This window comes from Gambusia affinis, linkage group LG15 (genome assembly GCF_019740435.1).
Source record: "Gambusia affinis linkage group LG15, SWU_Gaff_1.0, whole genome shotgun sequence".
Lineage (NCBI taxonomy): Eukaryota > Metazoa > Chordata > Actinopteri > Cyprinodontiformes > Poeciliidae > Gambusia > Gambusia affinis.
The window spans coordinates 21,524,845-21,540,328 of NC_057882.1; the positions used below are offsets into that span (position 1 = coordinate 21,524,845).

The 15,484-nt window shown below is 38.0% G+C and overlaps 1 protein-coding gene across 1 annotated transcript in view; it reads left to right on the plus strand.

The window, feature by feature from the left end:
* Positions 1 to 15,484, plus strand: part of ubl3a (ubiquitin-like 3a) — a 36,064-nt gene that overhangs the window by 16,145 nt on the left and 4,435 nt on the right. Inside the window, exons 2-3 of the mRNA XM_044140103.1 lie at positions 12,553 to 12,661; positions 15,131 to 15,217. Of these exons, the coding sequence (XP_043996038.1) occupies positions 12,553 to 12,661; positions 15,131 to 15,217 (196 nt within the window). The remainder of the gene's footprint in view (positions 1 to 12,552; positions 12,662 to 15,130; positions 15,218 to 15,484) is intronic.

Here is a 15,484-nt window from a genome sequence, read left to right on the forward strand (position 1 = left end):
TTTCTAGTTTTAAAATCTATTGAAAACAAGCTTCCTTATAAAAGACTTTCCCCTTAAAAATAACTATAAACTGCAATATTAACCCTGAGAGAAAAACAGTTCACCTTTGGTAAGGAGATGATCTTGTGCTTTAAAAGGACAACCTAAAAGGTTACAAACAAGCTAATCCTGACAGCGGGGGATTGACTACAGATTGCTGTGGAGAGACCACCTAGGAAAGAGGACACGTGGGGGTTTTTAGAAACGTCGGCGGGAAGAAGGATGGGGCGGTGAGGGGAGAGAAGAGGTCACCCGTTACTGTGCATGGGGATGCTTTACATGGCTCCAGGGTTTTCACATAGCAGGGGGGCAGGAAAGCACAGAGGAGGAAGTCACATTGGTGAGACACCCAATGATGGAAGTGAAGGAGAGTAACATGGGGGAGGGAGGCAGCAAATGGTAGGACGAGTGAGAGGAAGGACAGGAGGGCCTTTTATTTAGTGTGATCATCAACCCTCTGTGTGGCCCCTTCACACTGGCAGCATGCTGTTATGTGGGATGGTGGCCTTTGAGTTTGTGTTTTTGCTGGTGGCTGGTTGTCATTATGATGGTTAACTGAACAGACTCAAACAATCAGGTGGAACTTTTGATTATAATTTTTTTTAAAACCAAAACAAGAGTTCACTAAACTGACAAGAGTTCACTACACTGGTTTCATTAATTTGGAAACTGTCAAACAGCCAACCACAGGAGTAGTTTCAACATTCTCTATATTATTCCTGTAAATGAGAAACTGCCATGATGTTTCTTCAGTGTAATGTTAAGGACATTTTCTTCAGTAATTTTTTTTCCAATTTCTTATCCTTAAATAACACCCTGAAGTGACCAGCAGTAGCTGAAATTTGACTAGCTATAGTCAAACTAGCTATAACTACCTTGACAAAGAAAACAAGGGACTGAAATTAACATTTGCATGAGCTGCAATATGTTAGAAATTTATTTTTGTGCAAAAAATAAAATAACTGCAATTTTACTTGGAAATACCATCTGAACATATCTGTGACTTATAGCTGCATGGAAGCAGGAAAACATGATTGCAAAATTAGTAATGATTATTAACTATGATTAACCCATATAGTGAAACCAATGAGATTTGCCATCAAAGTCACTAATAACATCAATCATGTTTGATTATTGAAGACAGTGAAAGACAATTTAAGTATGATACACTGCCAAAGGTTATGTCTTAGTTGGATGCTTCACACATTTCTCATCTTGTTGTTGAGAATAGTTTCTTTTTAAATGGAAACTATAACGTCTCTGTGCTTCACTCAGAATTGCTGACTTTGTCTTTGTCCATCAGTAACAGCATACACACTGAAGAGTGCTGTTATCAGCATGATCTGGTAGCATTTAGATCAGATAGATTGCATTCACTGATTTGAAAAATATCGGATTTTTGTGTTTTGGACAGCTCAGTTCCATTAGTTCGATCAAATGAAAAATCTGACCAGATGATTTCTGGGATATTTTGATTAAAAAATACATAAAGCCCTAGTTAGTATTCTATATCTTTGTTTTATAGCCTCTTAAAATTACTTAAAATTCAAATGCTCTTAACCTATGGGTTGCAACATTATCCCCCTAACATCACCACCATAGATCATTTTTCACAGCAGGAACTCTTGGAGAAAAAGTGATAAATGGGAGGTCGGTTTAAGTGACCATGTAGTTTTAACGTTTTGCAGAAATCCTGATCAGATCCAGATGTGCTTTCTTAGGTCACCTTTCTGACTTCAGAAAGTCAGAAAGCAAACGTCTAGTATCTATTTAATTCTCCACCATTGTTTTAGTCGTAGCTGCAACTAATGGTCACTGATGCAGCCCTGTCCCACTGATTAGCATCTTGGTATTCATGCTTTGTCTCATTTCTGGCTTTAAAACTAGCTGGGAGAGAAGGACAGTCTAGACGCTGACAAAGGATGAAAGGAATCGATTGAGGCCTACAAAAGCAATTTCACGTCTTGGCCCATGGCTTCAAAAACAGAGCCTCAGCAGCAATCTCCGGCACTCATTGGCAAAAAAAAAAATGTTTGCTCATTTTGTGTGAATGTAAACACCAACTACTCAGCACATAACAGATAAGGACTTTCTGAATTTTAATGCCTTGTTTTGACGTCACCCTTCCTCTTTTTTGCCTCTCATTGACCTTTGCTGTGGTCTTCTTTGAGTCTGTTTCCTTTCATGCTTTTTCTTTTTTTTTTTTACATTGGTCCCTCTTGCTTGCCTCCAGTAGTCTGTGTTTCCTCTGTCCTTACAAAACATCAGAACTCATCATCTTTACAATGTTTTCAGTGTGCAGTTGCACAGTGTCAGCATTTTGGTGTCATTGTTGGACTCTGCAGTTTTGTTTTCACTCTTTTATCATCAATTTTCCCTCTCAGTTGATTTTTTCTACCATTTTTTTAGTGACTTGGGATTTGCTGTCTAAAAGTTGCTGTGTTTGGTTGTGTTTTCTCTGTGTAACATCCCGAATCCTGTTGTTTTGTCCGGAGAATCCTAAAGCTCTTCACACTACATTCAGTCATTCAGCCATCCACGCATACAGTGGTGATGTACGTTGTAGCCAGATGTCACCCATTTTTAGTGACCAAACTCATTTTCTTTTTTAAAAATTAGTTTTTTTGTCAAAACAAAATTACTTACTTTAACCCTTCTTCAATATAAAATTCTGGGAAACTGAGAATTGCCAGACATATTTGGTTTGAGACAATTAAACATGTTCTTAAACATCTTTTTGAAAATGTGCATACAGTGGTTGTTTTTGTATGGGAGATACGGGCAGTTACCCAGGGCGGCATCAGAAAGGGGTGACACACCCAAGAACTAGAAAATAAAATACATGTCATCTGTCAGTTGTCCCCTGAACAAGTTTACTATTACTTGTCTTCATTTGCAGTGGAGTAAGTTACCATTAGAGGTTGTTGAGAACTGGGATCCGAATCCTACATTACTTACTTTCTGCTACACAAAAAAAGAAAATTGGGTGAAGGGAAGAAGGTTTCTGCAATAACTAGAACTGTGTGCATACTTCTATTTCAAGCTTACAAAGTTAGGCATAGTGATCAATCACAATTAATCATAACACTACTGTGTGATGAGTCTGATTAAATTTTTTAATCAATTGACAGCACTAGCCAACTGGTAAGTTACGGTAACTGTCCAAGGATAGATATTGTCTCCTTGTTGAAAGCAGTAAAAAATTACATTTTGAAAGGATTTTAACAAAAGGAATTAAAGGGATGCTAAAATATTTTGAATTCACATATATCTGTGGTCACAGGCATCGTTACAAAAAGTCACCTTAACGTTCAGCAGATTTAGTAAGCAATCCCATCTTTCTTTTTATTTTTTCTCCCAAGCAACAGGAACGTGAATATGTAATATACAATGTTAATTCTAGAGTAATGACAATTTTCTCTCTGCTTCTAAAGGCAAAAGAAAAAACGACTTGAGCAATGAGATGTGCAGCAGTTCAGGGAGCAGATTGTCTTGGTGGCACTCTTCTCTTATTATTATTATTATTATTAGTTTATTTGATAGGGACAGACATACAGCGACATAGACAAACTGAAAGAAAACAGCAGCCTTATCTTATCAAACCCACCCCTTATTAAATAAACAGCAGAGATTTAGCCGCTTGGGAAAGTCTGTGTGGAGGTGTGTGTGAATGGAGGGAGAACAAAATGGACTCCGACGGAGCAAATAAAACATAACTGCTCTAATTGAAGTAGTTCTCAGGCTGCCATCATTTTTCACCACATTTGTAAACAGATTAGTGTTTGGAGCTGTCCAACATCATCATCTTCACATCATTTCATCTGTTAATAACACACATTTACAGTAGATGGAGATCCAGCTCATCTTTCTCCATTTGCACTCTGTGTCCTTTTAGTGTGAAGGTTTAAAGAGGACTTTTCTTGTTATGGCTCAGCTCCCATTTGGCATGTTAATTCATTTGGCCCGGTGGGGCTTGAAAAGCCTTTTTTAAAGTGTGAAGTCTCGCTCTGAACTGAGCATTGAAGATGAGGCAAGAGGCAGCTGTGAAGGGGAACCTGCCTCCAGTCCTTCTGACAGCTGTGATCGCTCGCAGGAAGCAGTGTGTGGAAGGCCTGATCAAAGGCAGCTACCTGGCAGCTGTGCTAGTCATCGTATGGACGTGTGAGTCCTCAAGGAGAGAGATGACTGGCATCACTATTTGCCTCTGTGGAGAGAGGTGGAGAAGCTGATGGATTAAAGGGTTATTGGTATGTTAACAGGTAGAAGGGGAAGGATAACGAAAGAGCTGCAGCTGAGGTGCAGGAAACCTTCGATGCTGCTTGTGACAGGAAGAGATGCTGGATGTGATGTGGATGTTGTATCAAAGGATGTGTCTATCTCAATGACTGTAGAAAAAAAGGGGCCTGGAGGGAGAAGTGAGAGGTGCAACAGAATAATGAGACATGAGGTTGATAGTTGAGACAAGTCCTGCTTGTTTCTTCCACAAGTTTAAAAGGAGAAAACCTGGATCTTTGCAAGCCAGGCACTTTCACAAACCCATCTGAAAAAGAAGCATTACAAAATAATTTTCAAAAGTTCTGTCTTTAAGGAGGAGCTTTTAGATGAGTGTCTCTTTACTTTAATTAAAAAATGCCTCAGAATATCTGAAACCTTTGTGAAGATCAGAAAACATAATTTAAGACTGTTAGAAGTGCAGTGTGTCTATTAGCTACTTGTGCAACAAGACACTATCAGGGAGCTTCAGAAAGAGGATCTGATGAAGCGCTGTGGTGTTGTTTCTTTCCATTACTCTTAAAGTAGATTATCTCTTTAATTATTAATACCTCTGGTAGAATGCTTAGCAGGATGACAGTTTGGCGTTTTATGATCACTGAGGAAATTACTGACCGTATAACATATAGGAAAGTATAGAGTGACGCAGATCAACACCACATCATTCGGGTGAAGATAAAAATGTTGCAGATGCAATAACTTCTAGCTCACTTGTTAGTTTTTTGTTGTTCATTATTCTGACAAAATATTCAATCTAGGATGACTTCAAAAATAGAACAAATAGTTTTAGCATGACATTATTTGATAATCCATTTACAGTCACCGTGTGACTGGAGCTTTCAATTGATCAAACCTGAAATGGATTATTAAACTATCATTTTGAAGAATTGAATACTATCAATTCTTCAAAATGATTTGGTCATAAGTTTCACTGAGTTTGAATTTTTCTAGGAAAATCAAAATGGAGTCAAGCGTGCTTCTGCAAATATGAGGACAAAGGTTTTGCTTGAGTGGCTCTGAATGACAGCTGCAGCATGACCTTAAGAGAAATCTCATTACCATATTGGAGTGACAAATCCACAAATGGAGCTCAGATTAGATTTTTTTCCCCCTGCTCACATATGTAACTTACTTTGCCTAAGTTGTGTAATTGTTTACCTGTTATCACAAGTTTCTAATCATAAACATTTAAAACTTTTACCCCTTGTTCTCTGTGGTGCATTTTGTGCAAGAGTCTCAAACAACAGTCAGACAATAAAGAATCACCAAATTTGCCACAGTACAAAACATTTTTGTTGTAAAATTACTTTTCCTGCTTCTGAGTTCTGACAGGACACAGTGAGCACAGAGAAGAACAGGACAAAATGGTACAGATGACTAACTAGCTTCATGGTTGTCAAAGGTGTTGGCATGGCAACCAGCAGAGCATGACTGTCGGTATTGAAAAGAAAAACTAAAGCCTGGATCAGACCGCTTGTCTGGATCTTTCTTTTCACCGTGTGCCGTTTTAAAGTTACAGTTTGTTCAAAGATATAAAGTTTATTTCCTCAAAGTCCAGTACCTATTTTTCTAAGTTCATGAAAATGAGCAATCACTTATTGTTATTTCTATAGCCACATTTTAGGTACTTCTATTTCAGTATTTCATAGGCTAGGGTCCATTTTGGTACCAAAAATGCAGGAAAAAAATCCATTTTGGTGTGTTTTGTGAAGTTTTCAAAGTGCTTAAATTTAGAGGAAAAAATGTAGGAATTTCTTGAAACTACTACACTTTGGCAAAAAAAAAAAAAAAAATTAAACACAACGTCTGAAAGTACATCACATATGAATACCTTATAAATAGTAAAGTTATAAATAAACAAACCAGGTAGGTCAAGGTTCTTACTCCTTCAGATGCAAATGTTCTCACACTACAATGAGGCTACAAAAAAAGCTTTAATAATCCTTCCAGCTTTGCTCACTTCACTTGTGACTTCATCACACCATTTCTAACAAGCATTTCAACATTCATTAAAAATAATCACTTCTTCCCATTATGTTTCCACTTTGTTGTTTGCATTAGTTTATATTTTATCCATTCTTCAGTGGGAAAAAAACACAATAAGGAAGGGATGCTATTTATCACAATTTTTTCACCTCAACAAAATCTGAGTCATTTGTAGGCATCAAGAGCTGTTGGTGTCCATTCAAGTTGCCAAATATAATATTGGCAATCAGGCTGTGAATGCGTAACACTTAAAATATGATAGCCTTATAAAAACTGCGTCCAAGCAGACCTTTGTGATTGTGACAATAAACATGTTGATAATTGGATGAGGGTTGTGATTTGATTTATTCTGCAGTTCCAATTCTGTTGCCTGTAATTATGAATTGAATGACTGCTTTTAGAAGCGATGTACACATTAATACAGATATTTTGTAAAAGAGAAATTGGGAACTGCCATTATTTATTGTGTACAAATATATCAGATTATTGCATCTGCTTTGCTGTTCTTTTGAAAAATTGAATAAAATTCAGATAAGGACGAAATATGGTTTGAATTTCTGTTGGATTCAATCTGATACCTAATCAAATTTGCTTTTGCATAGTTTTTTTGTCTTTGTGTTATATTCTTTGTAAGTAAAATTGAAAATGGTGAAATTCTTTGACAGTTCAGAGTTTACTCAACATTATGACAGATCAACCTTGTATCTGTTGCAACTTGTAGAGAAATGCTTAAAAACAGGACAGGAAATGTTTGAAAGGAACTGTTTGAATTCTTATGGTAAAATTTGCAGTTTATAAATCAATACATTCAGATGTTTTGGGGGGTTTTGCTCCTCTGTAGATCACAAATGTTTGGTATGTGTCCTCAGCTGCACTCAGTCATGTTTTAGACCTCAAATAACAAATAAAGGCATCACTTTTAATGGAGAAACAAAGATGAGCCTTGTAAAGCTAATTTCAAAACTAATGTAGCAACGCATTCCCCACACGCTCCTACCCAGTGAGGCTCTGAGAGTACAAATCCTTGCCTGAAGCTTTGTTTCTTCTATTTTATCATTCAGCTGCTCTTGCATAACTCCTCTGTAAATACGTATGCAGAAGAAAGAGAACATAAACAAAAAAAACCCCTATTATTTAATTAAAACTAATCAAAAGTCTTCTTCCCTTAAGGATGCTTACAATTTCAACTTCTGAGGAAGCAAGGCTGCTGATTCTGAGGTTTTACAATAAGCCTTTAAAGATAATAATATCCCTTCTAGTGTGTTTTTAATTAAAGAAAAGACTCCTTTTATCATATTTATTCGTGAATGGTGGTGAGTTATTACAGTATACAGAATGCCAACCTGGATGCTCTTTTCTTTTCTTTCAACACAGTTTGTTCACACTTTGTCACACAAGCAGCGTAATATTGTGTGCTGTTATTAAGCAGTGCTAACAGCTTTACGTCAGTGCCAGACAACAAAAAGTGCCAATTATATGCACAGGTTTATCTACATCATACTACATTTAAGTTTACTGCCTAATAGTCTCCAAATCTGATGTGCAAGTGAATCCAGCTGCTCACTTATAACAACTCCTTGGCTCTTAAGTTCATTCATACATTTAGCCGTCCAAGCTCACTGCTTAGGCCGCTCTAATATATTCCCACAGGAAGGCTTCCCACTCTATAATTTGTTGACTGCTGCAGAGTGTCTAAAGAGCAGCAATACTCCTTAATGCACTTGTAAACAGAGGCCCACAGATACACACAATCTGTTGCCTCGAGAAAGACTTGAGAGCTGTAGTCGGGCTGCAATAATTACATGCAGCATTGAATTTCCTGCTCTCCTCTTTTTGCAAACAGTGTTTAGCAGAAGAGGCTTGCTTGCTTTCCATGTTCACATGGTGTGGCGCTCCATGAGATATTGTTGCCTTATATCTGAATGCTACTCAGTGAGGGTTCTGCAGACCTTTGAACCGCGTACAGACTACGTGTTTTTGTACTCTTATGGTTTCAGAATCAAGAATGGAGAACAACGCAAGGTTTTATCATTCTGACAGTTTACAGCTGCAGACGCTTTCACATCCTCAAATTGCAACAGAGAAATACACACTCTGTTCCCCCTTCTTTAAAACCCTCCACGAACTCTGCAAAGCAGTGGAGCGTGCTCTTGACATATGGCTGACATTCATGCGCAATTAACATTTTGTCTGTAGATATGCATGTGTTGAAGCATGAAGTAGTGCCCTACCCAATACTCGAAGCTTGTGTATTTGTTGGAGAAAATAGATTCTAATTGAATATCCTTCCTTCGGTTGCTTTGAAACCTCATTACCGGCCCGTTTACTGAGGAGAATCCAGGAAGAAGGCGCAGTGACCCTCAGGGAGAGATGGAGGAAGGAAAGGAAGAGTAGCTTAAGTGAAGCACAATGCCAAGCAAAGATATTAATACTCTGATCACTTCACTTTGTCAGGTTACCACTTAAAACCTGTAGTTTATTGAAATTTTATAGAAGTCCAGCAGAGATTCGCCAGTGTGACTTCAAATTATTTTCTGACAAAAGTTTTCTTTTTCTTTCATAGAGAAAATAATAAAATAATCAAAAGAAAAAGCAGCTTGGGAAGCTGGCACAATGCTACTTAACGTAGTACTGACTTTGCAAAGCAGCCAATCCAGAGGCACCGTTCATTTTCTTTGATGCTAATCAGCTGTAACCCAAAGAGCCAAGATAAGGAAAAGGTAAATGTTAGTTGCTACCATTGTGCATTATAATGCATATTAAAGTATATTTTGGTGTTTTAAGTATTAAAAAAGGCAGTTACAGTCATTTGTAGACTCAAGAGTGGCAAAATATGCAAAACATATGGTTTTTAAATGTCTATTATTCTATAGCTATGTAATATTTTTCTTACAAATTGCACTTACCATTCTCTGTCAGGCTATAACACAAAATCCTAATAAAATACAATAAAGTTTGTTCCTTTAACCTGTCATAAGGTAAAAGGTTTGAAATGTTGCATTACAAAGGACGGTACATTCAGTTCAGGATACAATAATAGATGTGGAAGAGAGGAGCTCTCACTTTCAGATATAACCTGGTGAAAACAAAAATCACATCTAGAAAAAGAAACAGCAGAACTGACTCCCAATTTGCATCATGTCTCCACCGAAGTCCAAACCTTCCTCACACCCTACTTCACAATTATGATTTGAACCGCTACATACATTTATGTTTTTATTTAACTGGCTGTTTAAAAGGAAAGACAAAAACAAGCCTACATTGAAGAATGCTGACAGCAAAGATGATATTCTTAGTTACATATGTTTCTGCTGTGCAGTCTGCTTCGAGGACAGAGTAAAGTGTCTGAGGCCAGCTCTGTGCCTCTTGATATTCTAGTCTTGCACATCGCCCTACTGTACGCTGAGCAGACTGGGAGCCTGACGGAGTGAGGCAGAGTGAGTTTCAGAGTGAAGCAGGGAGACAGAGCGAGTGAAAGGATGTGAAGATCGCTGCGAGGAGAGGAAGCAAGAACCATGTGATGAGGAAAGTGAGCAAAGGGTGTTGGGCTTGAGGAGGGGGCTGGCGAAACTATCTTGTAGGTGTTATCAGGTTAAGCCTCCCACGACTGACTGTCGCCATGGTGATGCCATGGTTACGACCAGGTGTTCGGTCAGGAAGAAGCGAGCGCGTCTTTGTGTGAAAGGGCTTCTTCAGTGACTTTCTTTGTTCTGTGTGCCAGTGTGGGCAGTAGTTCAGCTGTGACATTCAGCTGTTACTTAGAAATACAACTTTGTCATCTTAGTAGTTGAAGCTTTTTTCCACAAACTACAGCAGTGAGCAAAGGAGGGTTTATTAATTTTGCCTAATTTTTCATATAGCTATTTTTGACAGCTTAGTGGGCAAACAAAGTGCCAGTTATTCAAACCCCTTCAACTTTTTAGCACTTTTTGACACCTCCACCACTGACTTAGGACTGTTTTTGGGGATTTAGTTAGTTCTAGCTAACTAAATCTGCAGATGCCAAATGTGGAGCTCAGTCAGATTGGATGGAGAGCATCTCGGAGCAGTAACTGGTCTGGACTTTGACTAGGCTACTGTTCTGATTAGCTTAAATTTATATAAATATCCTCATAAGTTAGCAGTTCTCCATGATTTCTATTTTTCAAATGATGATAAAGCATGGAAAAGCTTCTGAGCTTTTCTATGCTTTTGTTTAGGAAAGGTCCACTTTTCTTTCATAATAAGCCAATCAGACTTTGTTCAATTATCTCAAAGTATTTTCATTATAAGATAAGCTCATGCTTGATAGTAACAAAAAACAATAATCAGTGGCAGCTCTAAATATTGATTGTCCACTGCAGTGTGTAGATAGAGAGTAAGAGGCTGTGTTTTAATCTGTTTTGTGTGTGTTTGTTTATGTCTGTTTGCCTCGTCCGGGCTTCAATTTATAAGCTGATTTGGCAACGTGTTTACAGAGATCTCGGTTTCAATCCGTTGGTGTTAGCCCTGTTACATCACCGTGTTGGAGAAGTTGTATATGATTTCTGCACGCACAAGTGTGTGCGCGTGAACCGGGCTGGGGGTGTGTGGCGTCCAGGCCGCAGCACATGGAAACTCACTGCCGACAATGACACACGTGCTTTCTCCATGTGTGCACCGCAGGCCAGACGCACATATAGAAATAAGCAAAAGGCAAACGCGCACACACAGCAGTGAATAATACTCCTGTTGTGGCCGTTTACTGCCTCAATGATGCAAATAAATCATGCAAAATATAAGAAATTCCTGTTAACGTCTGCATTTTTAATAAAAAATGTGAAAACATAAGGCATTTAGGGACACCTTAGCATATTTACTGGTTTATGCGTATTTATGGTGAAGTTACTCAGACTAAATAATTTTTAAATTCTCTTAAGAAAACTAAATTGGATTGACTGCTGCACAATGGGTTACTATGAAACACCCAGTGTTGCTCCTCAAAATTTGACTTAAAACTTTAACCTTTCTTCATAAAAGGAATGCAGTATTAGTAGCCCTGAAAATTAAAGCAGAAATTTGCAATAGCCTTGACACATATCAGCAGCTTCTGCTGTCACACACTAGCTACAATTACAGCAAATGTTTGCATTGGTTTTCTTTCACATTTAGGCTTTTAAGAACTTGTTCTAACAAAGTGTTTCCATGTCAGAATGCATATATTTTCAGTGAAGTGAAAATAAAAAAGAACTGGTTACAGAAGCTTAGTGATGAATTTATTGTACAACCAGAAATAAACTGTTTAAAGTAGCTTATTTATAGGTTTAATATTTGGTAAATATCTATTAAGGGGTCTAAGTCAGGCTTCCACCTTGCCACTGTTAAGCATGGTGGTGGAGGGATCCTACTGAGGGACATTTTGCTGCCGTTGACTCAAATGCATTGCACAAAGCCAGTGTAAAAAAGAAGTGGATGATTACCCTGCTAAGCAGCTAGACGGTTTAATCGTGATCCAACAAGAAAATGATCTCAGACACACATCTAAACTTAATAAAGATTGGACAAAGCAAGCTAAATGCTGGAATGACCCTCCCATACTGACAATTTAAACGGTGTCTATCCCAGGGAAGCAACCATTTTAAATGAACTCTTCCAATTATGGCAAGAAATGAGGTTGAATATACTTCCATTATCATGTCAGAAGGTAATTGATGCCTTGATACAACTTGCTAAAAGACATTTAACCAAAGATTAGGAGGTTGTGTACTTGGATATCTGAGCCTGCATGTGAGTTTGACACTTTGTGGATTCAATTTTTTGATTAAAAGTATGTAATAGGAGTTGTATCGCCAATAATAAGGAATCATTAAAAGGACAAAATAAATGCCACTTTAATACCTCAAAATTATGCAAACTTCTTACTGCACTTTTTAATGTTCATCTTCTAACAGACATGTTATTACAGGCCCTCTTATTCCTGCTTTACAAGGGAACCTGTTGAGCTCCCAGTAAGAGACTAAGCTGGGAACCGAAAGTATAAAAAATATATATATTACAGTAGGGAGGAGGAAGGTTGGGAGACAGATTGGAGTTGATTCAGCGGAAGGATGCTCCACAGGGTTTCCATATCCTCCTCCTGTTTCCTATTAAATTACTTTGCTTGAACCTGTATGCCTGCCGATTCAACATTAACTATGAGATATCTGTTTTCCACTGTGGTGTTCATTTTTAACATTTGCATTATTGAACCCTACACTCATTCCTAAAACATTGTGTGTCTTTTGCTCTGTGTTACAGATAAATCTGCGGCTTATTCTGGTCAGTGGAAAGACGAAAGAGTTCCTCTTCTCTCCTAGCGACTCGGCTGCAGACATTGCAAAACATGTTTATGACAACTGGCCGATGGGTGAGTAGCCCCTTCTTTTCCTTTTATTTATTACCGCAATTACATTTTTGTACTGATACACGTGCTACATAATATATTTCACTCTATTATTGTTGGGTTTGGCTTTCGAGTCTATTTGAAGCAGCAAACTGTACATAAATGTTCTAGAAAAGGAATATTTTAAATGGGCCTCCCTGTCAATATTCAATCAAACACTTTTTTCACTTGCTTCAATGCTGGCTATGAATTTTTACCTGGACAATTCATTAAGACAATTTAGACAATTTATCAAAGAGCTCATAATAAAAAGCGTCTATGGCCTCCTTATAAACAGTTTGGTTATTTACTTATATGTCTTAGTTAAAACCAATTATAAATACCAAAGAGTATACAAGCCGATGGTAATATAATTGCTTGGCAACAGCAAGGCGATTCTCAAAGAACTGTTGTCCAAAAATCCAGTGATCCACTTCAAAATGATGCAGTTCCTCAAAGTCAAATATAGGACAGAGAAAATGTTTATTTTTTTTCACAGCTTTGATTTTCTCATTTTAAGACCACTACAGTTCCCATTTCTTTTAAGTAAATCTAAACTGAGAGGTGTTTAATTCCAGTCCCCAAGGGTCTTTGTCCTGCATGTTTTAGATGCTTCTCTGCTGCAACATACCAGATTTAAACATGGCAATTACCTCGTAATCATGGCAGCAAGTTCTGTAAAGGCCTGTTAATGACCCATGATTTAAATCAGGTGTGTTGAAGCAGGAACCCATTTAAAACATGTAGGTCACCAGCTCTCGATGACTGCCATAAGACATTGCTGCCTTTAAACGGTGCAATTCAGTTCAACTTCTTTTAGTAGCTCAGCTGCAATATTCCTACTTTAATTTAGGATGCACGCCGAAAAATGTTCTTAATTAAAAGTCCCACTTCAAACAAACCGAGACATTGAAAAATAAACTGAACTGATGTGAAGCATCAGGCTTAGTTGTGATAAAATCACCTGCTTTTTAAAAAAATACTGTTTCAGACAAGACGGTTACATTAGTCTAGTGTGTTTTGATATTTTCAAAGTTCAACACACTTCATGAGCTCCTCTGCTGAAGTTAGAAATCATTTAAACAGCTGAAGCTTGTGTTCTGAAGATGAAAAAAATTTAAAAGCTTTCAGGACAGTACTTAGGATGGAGGATGTCTCTGTGCACCTGATCCCAAACATAACCTTCCCTCTCATATTCTGGTCTTTTCTTTGTAAAGCTGTATTTCTTATTCTTATTTTAAAAGTTTAAACACCAAATACATGTAAATGCACATTAAAGGAAACATGGAAACTCTGTTAGTGCTATTCCAGAAGCTAATATTAGGTTTTCCTCATCTCTGCTCTTGGGATTACAGCCAATCTCCTGGATTGGTTAATAATATGACAAGTAGCGTTGTATCTGGGTATTTCAACTTTCCAAGCCACATTGTCTTTTGAATATTTTACATAATGCTCTACATAAGAAATCCTCAAATAAGAGATTTTCTGCAAATAGGCAGAGGTCAACAATTATTGAAGTGTTCTCACATTTATATCTCAGATCTATTTTCAAAGACCGTTTTATTGCATAAATTAGGCTTTATGCATCTAATGTTTTTATAAAGCCTGCAACTTGTTGATGCAGTGTAATTTTTATCAATTAGGCACACTGTTGTCTAAGAAAAAACTATTTTTAAATGTCCGTCTCTCTAGGTAAGTGAGAATATGTAGATCTTTGGTGTTGAGTAGCAGAAGTGAACTCCTTTTTTCTTGATTATCATTGCATCCAGGAATGTGGGATCTCAGTAATAACATCCACCCTCTTAAATGCTGCTGCTGCGCCAGAGATAGAAGCAGTTGATACTCCTGATCCTGAACTTAACCAAATGTGGCATTTTCCCACGGAGCTGGGAGCGTCCTGCTATTCTAGAACGCTAAAATACAAAAAAAGGGGGCAAAAAAATCCAGCAAATTTCCCAGATGATGTTGAGTTCTCCTCTTCTGTTTGGGAAGCTCCCCATGCTCCTCCCAGACAACAGATTAGTCGGTTAGCAACAACACTCTCAACTCAGCGAGAGACAAACATCTGGTGGCCAGATTCTGCTCCTGTGAAAATCCCTCCAGTGTTTTTCACTCTTGCGGGTTTTTTTTCTTTTTCAGATCCACACCTTTGGCTCTTATTTTACTGCATTTCTTTCTGCAATCCTGCAGCACCTCTCACAAAGACAAATATTTTACTTTTGTGTGTAAAATTATATTTTTCTGGGACAGTTTCATGACTGTAAACCATGTTTCCATTTCCTTTGACTCCATGGTTTGTTTTCTGAACCTGTACGTCTCAGTTGATATGAAATTTATTTACTTTTTCATTTAGTTTTGAAAAATTTAGAGAAGAAATATAGCACACAGGGAATGTTTCCTTTCATCTGTCTCCATAATATTTTTTTCCCATCTGTTTCCTTCTGTTTCTGTCAGACTGGGAAGAGGAGCAAGTCAGCAGTCCAAACATCCTGAGGCTGATCTACCAGGGACGTTTTCTACACGGCAACGTAACACTAGGAGGTGAGAAAACACCGGAGCTGCTGCCACCCGGGGAAAAACGCCTGAGCGCTCACAGACATGCACGCAGAAATCACAGCCGTTTGCTGCTGGAAACTTCTTTGCTGTTCTCATCTTTTTCCTGAGCCAGAGAACAGAGGTACCTCAGTGCTCTGGACAAGCCTGCTTTGATGGAGGGAGGGGCAGGGGGAGCTCGGGGAACAAGAAAAATCTGAAAAAACACTGTAGGCTGGCATTGGAGGAGACCTTGGGAAGGACAAAGAAGACACA